This window comes from Lissotriton helveticus, assembly GCF_964261635.1.
Source record: "Lissotriton helveticus chromosome 1_1 unlocalized genomic scaffold, aLisHel1.1 SUPER_1_unloc_43, whole genome shotgun sequence".
NCBI lineage: Eukaryota > Metazoa > Chordata > Amphibia > Caudata > Salamandridae > Lissotriton > Lissotriton helveticus.
In genome coordinates this window covers 978,004-995,333 of record NW_027611685.1, presented here as the reverse complement: position 1 = coordinate 995,333, position 17,330 = coordinate 978,004, and the positions used below count along the sequence as shown (strand labels likewise).

Here is a 17,330-nt window from a genome sequence, read left to right as displayed (position 1 = left end):
CCAGGATTGACCTCGTGCGGTTTCACTTGGGTGTTGTCTGGAAAGGCAGCCGCGACCTGTGAACGACAAGAGAGTAGTGCAGACAACAAGGAAGCTAGGTAATCTGTCAGCATATTACTGTCTACATCGGTAATTTTACGTGGCATAGGTGTACCCCACATGTTCGGGGGACGACCGAAAACAACCTCAAAAGGTGACAGACCTGAACGGGAGTGAGCGACCATTCTCATGTAAAAAAGGGCGACTGGCAGAGCTACCATCCAATCTACGCCTTTCTCGGCACAGACCTTTGCAATGCGGATTTTCAGAGTCTGATTGTGTCTTTCGACGAGGCCAGCTGCCTCGGGGTGTCGCACACAGTGGAACTTCCACTGGTACCCTAACAGAAGAGATACTTGTTTCATGAGTTCGGATGAAAATGGCTGGCCGTTGTCTGAATACACGACCCTGGGTAAACCATAGCGAGGGAAATACTCACGAACCAACTGCCTGGCAGTGGTCGCAGCAGTGTAATCTGGGACTGGATATGCTTCTGTCCATCTGGACAAAGCGCATACAACTACGAGGACATACTTGAAACCTTGACATCGATCCATCTGTATATAATCCATCTGGAGGACTTCAAAAGGGTGGTCAGGAGGATGGGATCCACCTTGTTCCACCGGAACACCTTTACCTGGATTGAACTGACAACAGATCATGCAGGTACGCACTTTCTGCTTTGCTGCTGCTCGTAAATGCTTGTTAAACCAAAGGTTCTGGATGCTGTCTAACATGGCTTTTTCTCCTAAATGTGCTGGACTATGTGCGGTGTTAATAATGACTTGAACCATAGAGTCGGGGAGAAACCATGTGGCTTTTCCCTTTGTCAACCATCCCTGATCTGTCTGGACCCCTCCTTGTTCAGACCATTTCTTGATTTCGTCTGTGGTAGCATGTGTCTGTATGTCTAGTACATCTCGTGTAGGGTCCTTAACTGTCATACAAGTAGTCTGATCGAGAACATCTGTCTTTGTCGTGTTAACTGGGATGTCTGGAGTCTGAGCTGTAAGCTTGGCTGTTCGATCTGCTAGATCGTTACCTTGGGAAATGGTGTCAGTGGCTTTCGTATGTGCTTTGCACTTCATAATGGCAATGGCTTTCGGTAAATGTATTGCTTCTAACAGAGCTTGAATGAGGGGGCTATGCTGAATCTTGGCTCCATGAGAGGTCATGAAGCCTCTTTCTTGCCAGAGTACTCCAAAGTCGTGAACGACTCCGAATGCATAACGTGAATCTGTATATATGTTTACTTTCAGGTTCTTAGCTCGTATGCAGGCTTGGGTCAGAGCAATGAGCTCTGCTGCTTGAGCAGACAGGGTGTCAATACGATGTGTTTCTATAACTTCAGTTTCAGTAGTCACTGCATACGCAGCTACTAGTTCTCCTGTACTTGTTCTCATACATGAACCATCCACATAAAGTGTCAGGTCGGCATCAGGTAATGCAATGTCTGTCAAGTCTTGGCTTTGTCATGGTGTTAATAACTTCCACACAGTCATGTGTGGCAGGGTTTGGAACAGTCGAGGGTAACAGTGTAGCAGGATTTAATATGTTGCAGCGTCTGATTTCTATGTGTGGCTGAAACAGTGTCAGTTCATATCCTGTTAAACGTGCAATTGTCAGGTGCTGAGTCTGTGTTTGGTTTAAAAGAACTTCCACGGAGTGTGGAACTTGTACTGTCAGGGAATGTCCTAACAATATGGAATCACTTTGTCTGATAGCTAGGGCTGTAGCTGCAACTGACTTGAGGCACGCAGGCAGAGCCTGGGCTACTGGATCTAATGTGCTAGAAAAATAAGCACAAGGCTTGTGTTGTCCTGCTTGATCTTGCGTGAGAACAGATAATGCTGTACCATCACGTTCAGTGACAAAAAGTGTAAAAGGCTTACTGTAGTTTGGTGTCGCTAACACAGGTGCATTACATAAAGCTTTCTTTAACTCATTGAAAACAAGTGTATGTTCCTGGGTCCAAGGGAGGACAGTCGATGTGGCTGCCTCCTGTGTCGTTAACTGTATCAGTGGCTTGGCTAGATATGCATACTGAGGAATCCATTGTCTGCAATAAGAAGTGAGGCCAAAAAAAGCTCGTACCTCCTTCTGTGTCTTGGGCTGTGGAAGATGTGCAATTAACTTGATACGGTCAGGTGTCAACTGTCTACCCCTCTTGGACAGTAAGTGTCCAAGGTATACCACTTGCTGGACACAGAATTGCAGTTTCGAAGGGGACACCTTGTGCCCCATTTCTGCCAGAAAATACAAGACTGTCAGTGACGCACGTTCGCAGTCACCTTCTGTACGGGCTGTGATCAATAGATCATCGACATACTGGGCAGTGTCAGTTGGCATGTGAATACTGTCTAGTTGTCTTTTCAGTGCTTGACTATAAATACTAGGACTTTCTGTGAAACCTTGTGGAGCACGTGTGAATTTATAGCTTCTTCCATTTAAACAGAAACCGAAAAGAAACTGGCTGTCTGGATGAATGGGGACACTAAAGAATGCGTTCTTGAGATCAATAACGGTAAAGAACGTAGCTTCAGAATCAATGGCAGTCAATAGGGACGAGATATCTGGAACCACTGGGTGCTGGGGTATGATACATTTATTAAGCTCTCGGAGGTCAATCACTAATCGATAAACAGGGGGTGCATTTGGATCAGTACGTTTAAGAATCAGAATGATAGGAGAATTACATACATTGGAGTCAGTTTCTACAACCACTCCTTGAGCAATGAGCTCGTCAATAATTTTCGATAAGGCTGCTACAGCCTCGGGTGGCAATTTGTACTGTCTGATTCGTGGTAATACAACACCTTGTTTCAGAGTGACACGATAGGGTGTAATGTGCATACAACCTACATCAGTTGGACCTTGCGCCCATAAATGCTGTGGTACATTCAGTAATCTTGGATCAAAATCACGTAACACATAATGACCTTTGAAATCACGTAAAAACAATCTCACTCCTTCTAGGGAACAGCATATCACTGCACCTAATTCTTTCAATGTTTTAATACCAAGTACATTTTCGGGACATGATTTCGTAAGTAACAAGTCTGTAGTTCGGGACAATGGACCAACTTCTAGGGAAACTGGTTTCGATATTTCATTAACAATAGGCTTTCCTGAAAATCCCAGGGAAATGTTTCTTGAGCCTGAGAGTGGAGCCCCTGGAACCTCGTCATGACTGATGGTAGTCCTACTTGCCCCTGTATCAATCAGAAACTTTCGATCTTTCCCTAATACTTGACTGTGTACATAGGGACCCTCTTGATCTACAGGAATCTCGATGAGAGGCAAGCCAACCTCCCTCTCTAGGCTATTTCATGAATACTGCTGATATTCTGGATAATCTGACTGTGCGTACTGGTACATCTGTTGTGTAACGTGCTGTGTGGCAGCTATAGGCTGCGGTACTGTAACTGTCTGTTGTGCATTCTGCGGTGGTTGCTGCGAATTCTGCGGAACATGTTCTTGTCTAGGAGGACGTGGTCTCTCTTTTGTCTTACCTGTAGCTATGTTGTGTTTCAGAACTGCACATTCGTTTATATAATGACCTGGCTGTTTACAGTAATTGCATGTCCCTTTAACAGGAGCTGCAGAATGACTAGTCTGATTCGTACCCCTCTTCTGACTGTCTTGTGGAACGGACTGTGCAACTAGTACTTTCATTTTCGTGTCTTTCATACGTCTCCTTTCGTGTTCTTGCTCTTCCCTGATTCTGTTCTGGTGATACTGTAACATCTGGAGCATTTGGGACGGGGTATTAGCTTGCCAAGTACTTTCGACTTTCAATACTCTATTTTTAACCTGCGGTAAAGAATTCTCAACTAGTTTGGTAACAAAAAGATGTGGATACGACTCACTACTTGTTTTCAGACCGCTATTAATAATGAAACATTTCTCAAATCTGGAATAAAAATCACTAGTGTCTTCGTCTTGTTTCTGTTTTCAGGCTGAGATGGCATCCCAATCTTCCTTTTTCGTGGCTAGTAATCTTGGCAAGACTTGTATTAACAGTTCGGGCAATTCTTTGGCTTTTTCCCCAAGACCAGTACCTGGGACTCGTGTGTTATCTTCGTTCTCTAACGCGGTCCAGTCTATCTTTTTCTCTCCCACCTCCCATTCTTTTTCTTTCAGTTTTTCATATATGCCCGCAGGCAACAGGACCTTTAACATTTTGATGATATCAGGATACGTGTATTCTCCCATACGGAGCATGTCTTTTAATTCTCGGTGGAACCCTGCTGGATCTTTATCGTGACAGGGTATTAACTTTTTCATTTCTAGTAGTTCTATTTTCGTGATAGGGGTGTAAACAAATACTCGTTCGAGATTACCCCCCCCCCCCCCCCCCCCCCGCTCCCTTAACTGGATGCACTTCTCGCAACGGATTCTGTCTGTCTATGTAGAATGGGGGTGAAACAGGAACAAAATGTGGAGTCAGGAACGTTCTGTATTTGTGGCGCTGTTCTAAAATGACACTAATTAGATCGGTACCTAGACCTTTCCATCTGTTTAGGAGTAACTCGTTCAATACATTGTGTAAGGGACCTGGATCAGAATGCTGATCCTCATACAGTGTGATGAGGTGTTGGATCATGTACATACCCACCAGTCGCTGCTCGGCTGGGGGCAGCTTCAGAAACATTTGAGCCACTACTTCGTCTGGATACGTGGTAGAATCACTAGTCCATCGGACTGCTGATCGGGCTAGTTCTTGTTCATGCATGGTACTAAGCTCACTGTAACCTATTCGTAATTTCAGAACTTTATCGGTAGCCTGGAATACTTGTTCAAGAGAACAATGTTCTGGTACGGGAGGAGGAAAAGCTTTCTTGTAATCTAGGCGTGAATGTCTATCTGAAGATCTCGTTCTGCCTACATACGCTATTCTGGTGGGATTCTCGTTGTCTACCTCTTCGTCTGAAGAGTCATTCTCTTTCTCGGCTACTCTCAGCGCTTCCTCCTTTTGGTGTATACTTATAATTTCTTTACGGATCTTTTTGTACATGGTTTCTATACTATTTTGTGTTCTGTGTTTTCCTTCTGCTATATTGTCACTCCATCTTGTCAAGACTTTCATATCTTCTTTGTTTTTATCAGGATAATCTTGCTCTCTTATTAAACAATTTATTAAAAATTGTAAAATCATGCCTTGAATCTCGACTTTCCTGTGTGCCATTGCTTCGTGAATACTTTCTGGATTCTCCCCTGTTTGGATAAAGTGATATATTCTGTCTAGATGTTGTTCCATATTGGATATGGTAACCAGGAAGCTTGCAACTCGTCGTAAACGTATGGAATATAGTAACATGCAATCTTCGCCTGGTACTGGATCATATCTACAATCAGTTCCGCACTCAGTAAGATACTTTCTGAGGGCGTCATATGTAGCCAGTTTTGGCGTACGCTGTAACGCTACATCTCTCAGCGTCCGTCGCCTTGTTTGAGGCGGGGTGATAGGAGTACCTCCCCTTGCTCCTCCTGAACTGGAATCGTCAGTTAATACTGGATGTGCGGCTGCTGGTAACGTGACTGGTACAGTAGGAGTACGTAATGTGGGTTGATCCTGGGGAACTGGCGCATGGACAGGACCAACGACTGGAGGCACAGTAATTACATTATTAACAGGGGGCTGGAGCTGAACTTGGACTGGCGGGGTAGGATCTGTATTAGCATATTCGGGGACGGTGTCGTCTAAATAGGAAGAAAGAAAAATTTCAGCTGCAGTCGGTTAATGACGTAGCTTAGTCGGGACCAAGGGTGGTGGTAAATTACAGAGTGCTTCCGGGGTCGCCTTCGGCAAACTCTCGGCGAGAAGGGGATACATACCTTTAATAAGGGCATTTCTCTGTCTGTCTGACTGTTCTGCTCTAACTCGTTCACCTTCTTCTAGTAATTCCCTTTCTTGGGCTTTTTCTGAGGATTCTCTACTTAATTCTGCTTTTCTGAATTCTTTCTCTGTTCTTTTATGAGATTCTTTACGCCATAACTCTATGGCATCTTTCTGAGACTGTCTGGCTTTCTTTTTCCATAATGCTTCTTCTACTCTCATGATGCACTCGGCATCCCATGTTCCTGAAACAGGCCATCTATATTTCTCTTCGAGATGTTTGGTGTAATCAACCCATAAATCTAGATACAGTATGGCATCTAAGCCATGCTTATGATACATGAAATGTCCAGGACTGTCCCTGGGAGGGACAGGAACTGATTCTTCGAGTAACCCTTTTCTTGTTTTTATCTGACGTAACTTTGAAAACAGAGGCATATTTGAACCGTACTTGAACTTGAACACAATACACAATGAACACAGTAATGAATAGCAAAACAATCATTCATACCACGACATCAAGAACACATTAATAACAGTTCGAACAGAATACTACCTGATACATTGAAAACATAATACTTGAACTTCTCGAGAACAGACTTACTGGATGCACTGCTAAAACAGTACACAACATACCGGTCTCCTAAAGAGACACGTCATACCGTATCCACCTAGGTGAACACGTCGGACCGGATCTGTGTACCCCAAACCCGTCGGACCGGGCACAAATTAATGAACCCGTCTAGATACCCCCAGCAACGGTACTCACCGGGAAGCAAAACTGAAGGCCTCGGACTGGACTGGACTGCTACGACGTCTGGTTACTGCTACGCACTACGCATGCGCTTCGGGCTTCGGACTTCGGTTACAGGTGGGCCTCCGGATACCTCGGACCTTGCTCTCTCGGCTTGGGCGCTGGTCGGGATGACCCGCCTTCCTGACCGCCTCGTCTGGATGCCCGACCGCAGTCTCCGTCTCCTCCGTGGGCCTGAGGGAGACTTGAAGCAGAAATATCTGCACATGCACGTAGGGTTCCGTCACGGCTGTAGAAGGGTCAGGGGGCCTGCGTTACATCGCCGGCGCGTGGGGAAGGGGCTCGTCCCTGTTCGGGCGCCATTTTGTGGTAAATAAATAATTAATTACCGGTACTATTTTTCTATGCATTAACTGAAAAGGATAGCTCAATAAATAAGAGGCAGGATCCGTGATATCTGAGTCAGAATGGGCTTTAATCGGATGGCTCGAGCCAATGGACCATCGCGTTCCATCACCTGCAAAGGTTCAGGAAGGGACAGACACAAGGAAAAGGGGAATGGCAGCTGCAACGTCTCATTAACATCATACAGTATATATAGTAAAACAGTATAATTGCATTGCATACAGTAGGCGTAACAAGTGACAAACGGAAGATAAGAACATATGGGCGTAAAAAGAAGGCGTGCACAGGGCGTGCACGGAGACATGTGATGTAAACGTCACAGAAGTGTCATGAATGGGTGGATACATGGAGGGGGCTACCTGGGCAGCTGGAACCTTTAACCTACTGGTGCGCGCAAACGGGCCATGACGTGTAACTAGGGAGAGCTGGGGGCTCTGACTTCTGGCACTAGAAGAGGAGACTAAAGTCTGGGATGTCAGGACGACATGTACCTATAGCATATCTGGTATTTTGTGTTTGGAGTACATGTTGATAGAATCTAAATGTCATCAGGGCAAAGGCTACTTTGACACTAAGGCTGGTGCATGCAGATATTCTACATGTATTGCGTGTGCTATGAATCTTCTATGAATACTAATTCAGTAATTCTCTTGCATGGAGACAGAAAGACTAGACTATAGCTGAAGATGTTTATGCGGTTCGTTAGCTTAGGAATGTGAAGCCGGGGAGCTGAACTGATAACTAGAGGCATAACATATTCTTGGCAGACAGGCAGGCAGGCCAGGCCGGGCACCGCGCTGCTTGGCAGAGAGTAAGTGAAGGGTCAGGGATGCGGGAGGGGCTGTATCGCTCCTCGGAGTGGTTTCAGGAGACTGGAGCTCGAATCTGGTGTCCGGGCCCTATGAGGCCTAGAAACGGGGACAACTCGATGAATTAACGTGCACAATGTAAAGCATTGGCAACATAGGCCTAATACTCGTTGCTTTCACGAGGACTGGATAACTGGCATACTAACGTTGGACACAACTATAATTGCGTCTTTATTCGGTCAAGGGGGAACATATGCATATTGATCATGCACATATGACATATACTGGGGAACACGTAGGGACACATGACAAGGCAAAATTCAATTTTCCTCAGAGTGGGATCTGAATGCCTGGGGAAAGGTCCCCCAGCCGATATACTGGTTTGCGTTCGCGATTTTCAGATCAAAGAGGACTTTCTTAGAAAAGCCAGAGACTCCCACCGGTCCACTTCAAAGGCTATTCCCTAACCTTTTACCAGGATCTCTCCAGGATCAACTTGCAGAAACGTAGGACGTTCCGCTCTGTAACAGAACACCTACGGAAGGCTAATATGGAGCCACCCCTTCCGCATCATCTTCAAGTATGAAGGATCTCTCTATCAGATCAGATCACTCAGGGAAGCCTGTGCCCTCCTGCACATCACCACGCAGGATGATTCTGAGGAGTAGCCCGCCTCTCCTAAGTGTATACGAACTGCATGGCAGAAGGTAACAAGCAACCACTGCGGGCCCAGCCCGACTTGGCCACCATTAGTAAAAAGAGACAGGCGGTGCTACAGGTCCTATCAGCGAATCCACCCTTTCAACTGCATCATGAGCTGAAGACGAACCTGCTCCCGGGGGTACGGAGGGACTTGCGAGGCACTGAAGGAGGCAGTAGAGGGGCTGTTGGTAGGATGCTCCCAGTACTGTACAATCTGCGGGTCGCTCAGGGGTCCCACACAGAATCTCTTGGAGGGTGGTCCTCCAGAACAGTCCTCCCTTGGCTGTCGTCGCCTCATACTGACTCTTGGGTCTTGACAGACTTGGCTCCTGTTGATTTCTTCAGTATATCCTTTTGTTGGTTATGGGTACATTCTATCTTCTTTCACTTCTTCTCCTCCGCACCAGCCAAGTCTCCAGAAGGGCTCCAAGAGTTCTACGAACTTCATGGTATGGCGCATCATCGCTACCTCGCAGGCGCGACGAGGACGAAGTGAACAAGCTGCATAGGGGCTTCCTAAACTTGTGCAATGCATAATATACGTTTGGTGAGCCTCAATGTTCGAGGCCTCAATAGTCAAGTAAAATGCAAAGCGATCTTATCTTATCTAGAACACTCCGGGGAGACATATGCTTATTGCAGGAAACCCACTTACTTGTCAGGGACACCCACCGCATGCGCTCACCCAGGTTTCCCAGACCATACTGGACCACTGACACAACTAAAAAAAATGGGGTTGCCATACTGCTTGCCCAGAGCTTCCAGGGAAAGGTCACTGATGTGATAGCTGAACACAAGGGCAGAGCATTATGGATTAGGCTCCAGTGGGGTCATAAACGGTTCACAGTGGCATCTATTTATGCAATGAACGAACACCAGGAACGCTTCTTGATTACCTACCTTACACAAGTCTTAGCCTCGCAAGACCGGGAGGTGGTGATAGGGTGGGGGGGCCTAACCTGGTAATGAATACAGACTTAGATCGCTCGGGGCATCTCGCTACACAAGCTGGGACCCTCACACAGACTGGACATCAATGGCGTATGAATTGCGTCCTTAATGATATATGGAGTCAGACACACCCCCCCGGCAAAGACTACACATACTTTTCTGCGGCCCATAGATCCTATGCCCCTATTGATCATTTTCTCATCACAGATGCACTATTGGGAATGCGTAGCTGAAGCAACAATTTAATCCCATTCCCTCTCTGATCATGCCCTGATAACGCTATCGCTGAACCTAGGTGCCTCTCAACCATGCCCGTCACGATGGCTTCTTCTTGACGCCATGCTTCACTCCGACCAGATAACTAAAGCTATTAGCAAGGCAATCAAAGACTATCTCACCACCAATGACCGAGACTAGGTTCGCCCGGCGTCCTTGTGGGAAGCGTTAAAACTAGTTATACGAGGGGAATTAATAGCCACATCAGCAAGCTAAAACAAGCTACGGAAGGAACAGAGGAAGTAAATAGCGGCATCAGTAGCAGAACTAGAATTCATACACAAACTCACCGGTGCCCCCCGCTCCTGGAGGGAATTGAAGAAGAAACGCTTAATTCTCCACCGATTGGACCTAGATAGAGCGGAATATGCCTTAGTGCATCTCCGGCACAAATTCTTCCTTAACAGAAATCCTTCTGGCTGCATGCTAGTCCATAAGCTACGCCAAAGAGAGGTTACCGTAACAATACCGGCAATCAAAGACCCGTCCGGGACTCTAGTATACGCAAAATTGCAGAAGCTTTCTGAGCCTTCTACAGCAAACTTAGTGCGGAGGAAGACTCTACACATAGAGACATAGGTAGTTACCTCCATGGTGCGCAGCTGACTGCGCTGCCTACTGATACTGCAACTTACATTGATCGCTCTATCCAAGTTGACAAGGTAGTGACAGCAATAGCCAGTCTCAAAACCTCCAAGTCCCCGAGCCTGGATGGCTTAACCCCCCCCTCCCCGCCCCCCCTCGTTCTATAACAAATTCTGTCAGATACTAGCCCCTGTTCTGAAACAGCTTTTTAACTCATTTCTTGATACGGGAGCACTCCCTGATTCCCTCTCTGAGGCCTCCATCTCAGTAATCATAAAACCATCTGAAGATCCCCTTGAATGTGCCTCCTATCGTCCAGTCTCATTGCTCAACGTCGATGCCAAATATGAACATATAGCATTGAGGCTATCCAAAGCACACCTTATAAGTTTCTTTTCAGTCCTAGCTAAGTAATCGCTTTTTAAGGGATCTGTATACCCTCAATTGGACAATGAGACAGATTAAAACCAACATCAATTCCAAGAAAGAAGATCCAGGCAGTTCAGAGTCAATTGAATGTCAATCTTCTTGTGATTTCATCAATTCTTTATTAGTATTAAAAAAATCGTATAAGATCTCCCAGCACGCAGTTTGCCAACACGTTTTTTGTCTTGCACTAAGACTTTCTCAAGGCTGGAAATATCAAACAATACTAGTATAAATATGACATACAAAATTGCATACATTGACAAAAACAAATATATACATACCATACAATTCACTAACATATATAGAGATTGACATATTTAAAAACACATAAAAAACAACATTTGTATATACATTTGAGAAACATAGATAAACCATATGTTATGTAAAACAAAACATGCTGTATACACTCCTTGACGTGTCTATACATCCAAAATTTAACAGAGTTTGTTGTAGACCTAAATACACATCTAAACAGTGTTAGTTTTAGACCTAAATACACATCTAAACAGTGTGACTCAAGAATCCAAGAGTATAACAAAGGTGGAATTGACTGCAGTGTAAGTAAAACAAGCACCAGCCATCACCAAGTGAAAAAAAGATAAGTTTAACAGGAATTCTTTTTATATGTACTAAGAATAGAGTGACAAGAAAGTGAGGGAAGTGAGAAAACAGGAGGAGAGATAATGAAGATAAGAAAAGAACACCGATTGAAGATCGGACCCACCATAAGTACTGGTGGAGAATATCCAAATATCAGCTTGAAGAAAAAAGAATCACAAATCTATCCAAGCGGGATATACCAAATTCAGAGGTTAGAGACAACCCGTTGATCTCCGGGGTCCGCCTGGGGGCTGACATAGATACTATAAGCCTCTACGCTTACGACGTGTTCCTGTCCTTGACAAATCCCGAGACCTCGCTCGTGGCCCTAGTGGCAAATTCTCGTGGTTCAGTGAAGTGGCTGGCTTCAAGGTAAACCTTCCCAAGTTACAAATACTGAATCTGTCTACTACCCCTGGCACAGTAGAGGCCCTGTCCAGGCATTTCCCATTCACTTGGACCAGCAATCACATACCATACCAGGGGATTTTCTTAGTATGAATCCCTAATAAGACACTAACGGCTAACTACGGGCCACTTCTAGAACAGACTATTGAAACCCTCTCCACATGGTCATGATCGGGTCTCTCTTGGGCGGGTCATGTTGCAGCAGTTAAAATGACGATAATGCCGCGCATATTGTACATCTTTCAAACTAGCTCCCTTTCCCCAACTGCGGTTACATTGCGGAACCTACAGTGGGCCATCAACCACTTCATCTGGGGTGGGAAGCAACCGCGACTCAGCTTTGTGCAGATCACAAAACCCAAGTTAGGTGGGGGGCCCCTGTGTTGTCCAGGTATTTTCAAGCATCACAACTACCCTTCATTCTTGAGTGGAACCACCCACTTTCAGAGAAACATTGATCGTTTAGTAACCAAATAATTGCAGGAGCGAAGACTTGGGGAGAGATTTTGCTCCCGCGTAGGCATAACGCATGGAGGCTTTACCTCTCCCCGGTGATGACAACTACCCTAAAAGTATGGGACGCAACTGCAATCCGCCATGGCTTTACTTCATTCCCCTCCCCACTCCATTGGTGGACAACTCTGACTTCCCGCCTGGGTGCAAATCAAAAACATTCCAGCAGTGGCGTGAGAAGGGGTGTAATCAAGAGAGGGCCTTTCCCTTTGATCAGCTTCAGAAAGATTACGAAATCCCAGCCATGACTAGTACGCCTATAATCAAGCGTGTCCCTGGGGGTAAACAGCGTTTACAACTAATTTTTTACCCCGCAGGTAATAACAACGCAGTCATTACAACGACTGCGTTGTGATTCCGCACACCATTACTCCGCAAGTCGGAACAACACTTTGCGGGGGGCGGGGAGGTGTTGGATTTAAAATCCAACACCTTCCCTAGTGTCTGCACAGACTGGAGTTGGAATATACTATTCCAACTTCCAGCGCCCCTCCTCTGCAAGTCGTTGTTCTGATTTGCGGAGTAATGGTATGCGGAATCACAACACGCTCGTTGTAACGACAGCGTTGTGATTCCCTGCGGGGAAAAAGAATGGGGGATTTAAAGGTATATTCGTCACTGGGTAACCTACCCGGAGATGAGACCAGGAGCTTCTCGTCCATTAACCCAGTATGAAAAGTGGCTTATTAGTAAAAGCGACGGCAAGCGCCTTATATCAAAACTGTATTCTTTCCTCTCAGTAGACACCACACCAACGAACTCTAAGGACAGTTAAGGTGGGAGGAGGAAATAGGCAGATCCCTCACAGACAAGGAGTGGCAGGACATATTTTTTTAGAACACATCACACTGCACACAACATCCCGGGTACGGAAGCAGCTTATAAAGTTGCCTCATACTGGTACTTAACTGCGGCCCGACAGAAGCACTCGAACAAAGAACGACCCCGGCTTACTGCTGGCGTAGCTGCGGGCAGACAGGCTCATTAGTACATCTACTTTGGCATTGCCTCAAATTAGTAAGATACTGGGACCTGATACTCCAGGACATAAATGAAGCCTTCGAGACAGATATCCTGTGCATCCCTGCCTATATTTTGCTGGGTCTCCCTAATCCACTAACATTTCCCTTGCGCTCTTTAAGAGGGAGGCAGATAGCCTTAGCCCTTAATGCGGCAAGTTTTATCACTGTTTTGGGTAATATGAGTGGTTATTTGGATTTCCTATTTGTATTAAATATTCACCTGGTATTCTTTTTTGCAGTCTGTTTCTGGACAACTGTCCTCCTAATACGGGTGTTCTTTTGAGGTGTCACTAGGTCTCTTCTCTTTGGTATCGAGGGCGCACAACTCAATCTTTCCTTTGGATGCATTGTCTTGTTTGTGGTTTCACGGTTCTTAACTATAATTTTAATCTCAAGAAAGAACATTTTGGAATGCGGTGTTACACAAAAGATCTTGCAGCAGGGATACCGTGGTTGATTACTACATAAGCATGAGACTATGTAGTTTATATATGGTTTTCTGTTTATTTGTAGCCTGATGAAGTCGATGGTGGATATACCCTATTGACGAAACATATGTTGGCTGCAAAGGTTATCAATACTGCTGGATGCATGTAGAGATAGGAAATAAAGCACTGCTGATTAAATAGGACTATTGTACATGTAATAACTCTTAATTTTGTTGTTCAAGGGATCTTATATTTTAGAGTCGGAAGTGTTGGCCCCCTATTGGAGTGTATGGTGGCCACATCTTCTCCTTGGAGCACCTCTATGAATGAGGTCGTTCAGATAAATTAGGTACACACATGTTTCCGCAATCTTATGACCTTTCCACCTGTCTGTCTTGCATTGTGTGATGTAACTTTAGTTTGTTGCTGCAGACATGATGATGTAACTTTAATTCGCTCATTGCTCTTTTAATGGTAGAAAACTATATTGATTACTTCTTGATGTTTTTAGGTCCATCAATTAATTCACTGTCATCCATGTGTGAGTGGTGGCTAAAATATCTGGTATTGTTCTCCTGCAGATTGGTACGCCTGATATTGGAAGTGTCCGCTAATATATACTTTCAGCATTCCAAGCAAGGTAAGTAGCATCTAATGGGGAAGTGGAAATGGCACAAAAAGAATCACTGAAATGATTTGGGTTTTCTTTTTTCACATATGTTCTACTATGTGAAGGATCGTTGACTCACAAGCCTTCAGATGCTAAGGATTGCTGACAAGCGCAAAAGAAGAGGCCGCCTACAGTTAAGATAAGGTTCCTTAAGGTAGGGAAAAATCAATCATTGTACAGATTTAAGGCAACCACTCAATAAACAATAATTAAATGCTAATCAATAGACAAAGGTCAGAAAGAACCAAAGAGCACAAATTATTTATCAAGAATACAAAATGAGCATTTATTAAGTGTTAAACAATTAGAAAAAAAATAATAATCATTCATCCACTTTCATGTCCATCATACAAACTCACAGACATACTGAAGACACATTTAAAACATTGTTGGTATGATGACATATTGCTCAACACTGATAGATTGACACAATATATAAAAAACAAGATCAATTGGAGACTGAGTGGCACAAATTCAAATGACTGGTGGAATTCTACGTCTGTGTCGGCGCAACAGGGGTGACTTCGCCAGGAAGAGGGCCACAGTACAAACAATTGATGAATCTGTGAAGTAAACATTGTCTTTATGAATGAGGGAGGTTCTTTCACGAATACAATGAGCGATAAGTATACAAAGAAGACATTTGCATTGGATGAAATAAGGGAGAAGAATGAGAGTAAAAGTGAAAATGGAAAGATATGACTCAAGTAAATTACTTTAGAAGTGAATAGTAAGGTTAATGGAATAAAATTAGATGTGAAAAAGGCAATATATAAAGATAGTGAAGGGAACCCTATGTGAATGATTAAAAAAGGGGGGGGGGAAGGAAGAAAGGAAAAGGCACCCAGAACATTTGTGTATGTATACAATGGTGACCCCTATTTGTATCAAAGTCACATGCTTAACTCATGGTGTCAGAAATAGTATACCTACTATTGATGGGGTTTGGAGAACCGTCGTGTTGAACGGTAAATGAAGACAGTGCGATACTTCATGTATAATCTAAACGATGAAGGTAGAAGACGCATATTGATAGTTGCTCACATTTAATAACGTTTTTGATTGACAGCGATTCTAGGTATCTAACTAATATTTACCTCAGTTGCCAAGGGCAAAAAGACGCCGTCAGTACATTGTAAGCGGATGAAATATGTAAGTCCTCGTGGTGTTTCAATAATGGTGTACTAAAAATTATTAAACATATGTAAATGGACAAATGTGATAGAGAATGGGTCCTTAATTACAAATCCGAAAACTATTTTCTATTTATACCTGTATGCCTGATGGGCAATAGAGAGAGGAATCAGGCGACGCCAGAAAAACAAGATAGCACAGTGATGTCTGATAGGTACTGGATGTCACTGCTATATTTTCAAAGCTAAAGAATAAAGATACACAGGATTGTCCTGGTTAGTTGAAACTTAAAGCATGTTTGTATTTAGCGAAAATGTAATAGCAATGAGACCTACTGAAGATCGATAATAAATAGCTAGTCAATACTAGTATTAGGGATTAATGTAGAACGGCACAGCACTTACTTTGATGCAATGCGGTGCAGATGAAAGGGGTCAGTACAATTCTGTTTTGTGATTTCAAGGATTACTGCAATATAAATGAAGTAACTATAAGGCGAAAATGAAATTACAGTACAGCTTATATAATATACTTCGAAATCAAGCCTTTGAAATGCCTACAAAATGGAGGCTTAAACTAGCGGGTTTCGTTACACAGGTGTGTAATTTGCAGAGGAGAAAGAATGCACAATTGTACTTCACTCGTGCCTTGTACTATGACCGGGTAAAAATATAGGCAGAAGAATAATAAGAGTTACAAAATAGCCACATATGTTAAGTTAAATGTGTTTTATAATGTCACGAGATAACGATGCGCCAGCAGGAGCTATGCAAACTTAATTAGGGTACTGTGAAAAGCTATGCGGACTTGATTAAAGCTAGGGCGTGTCCATGGCTCGAACTTACCTTTTAGTCATTTGGAGCCTCCGGATATGAGGTTCCTTCTTTCTGCGAATATGCCCGGAAACTAAACCTGAAAAACAAGAAAGGGTTTGGCTCTTATTCAGTAAGGTTCGGACCAATATACCAATAGCAACCAAAAAAAATGCCAATACTGATACCATTCAAACTCAAGCAATTTTCCCACACGCCAGATGACCTAAACACGCTGGATGAAAAAAGTTGAATTTTCTTTTTCTTTTTCATATACTCTTTTTTACTTATTAGTTATCTTTTTGTTAATGAATCATTGTTTATAAATGTAAACAATACAAATCAAGAGAAAATAATAACTAATAAGTAAAAAAGTGTACTTGAAAAAGAAAAAGAGAATTCTACTATTTTCAACCAGAGTGTTTAGGTCATCTGATGTGTGGGATAATTGCTTGAGTTTGAATGGTATCAGTATTGGCATTTTTTTGGTTGCTATCGGAAACTAAACCTGGCGTGATCCGGTTAAGGTGTTTTGACCTGCAGCGGGTGTATCACATGGTAAAAGATGGCCAATCGTCTGTGTACCTTGACAAAACTTTATTGGAACGATGTAAAAAACATATATGTGAAGCACAATGCCTAACTTTACGCAATATTACCACCTTATACTGTCTGTGACACAGCTAAAATGAATCAATTTTCATAATATAAAGAGCAATGTCACTCCTTATATGAAGCAGTATTCGTGCATCTGTTTGTTGAAACAGTATTGCAATCAGGAAAGTGAATAGCAATGTAGTCATAGCGTGCTACACATGTATTTATACAGTGTGGCCGAGCTAATCCAAATTGACTGGGTGGTGTAGTGTTGCCGACCTAATCCGAATTGACTAGGCGGTGTACTAACAGGGAACTCCGCGGCAAGCGATGATAAGGACAGTATATGATGATTAA

General features: G+C 43.8%; 1 protein-coding gene across 1 annotated transcript in view; it reads left to right on the top strand.

Annotated features, from left to right (window-relative positions):
* LOC144806082 (uncharacterized) overlaps positions 1-17,330 on the top strand; it is a 291,643-nt gene that overhangs the window by 194,982 nt on the left and 79,331 nt on the right. The window contains 1 exon segment of the mRNA XM_078672523.1: positions 13,189-13,196. Within this exon segment, the coding sequence (XP_078528649.1) occupies positions 13,189-13,196 (8 nt within the window).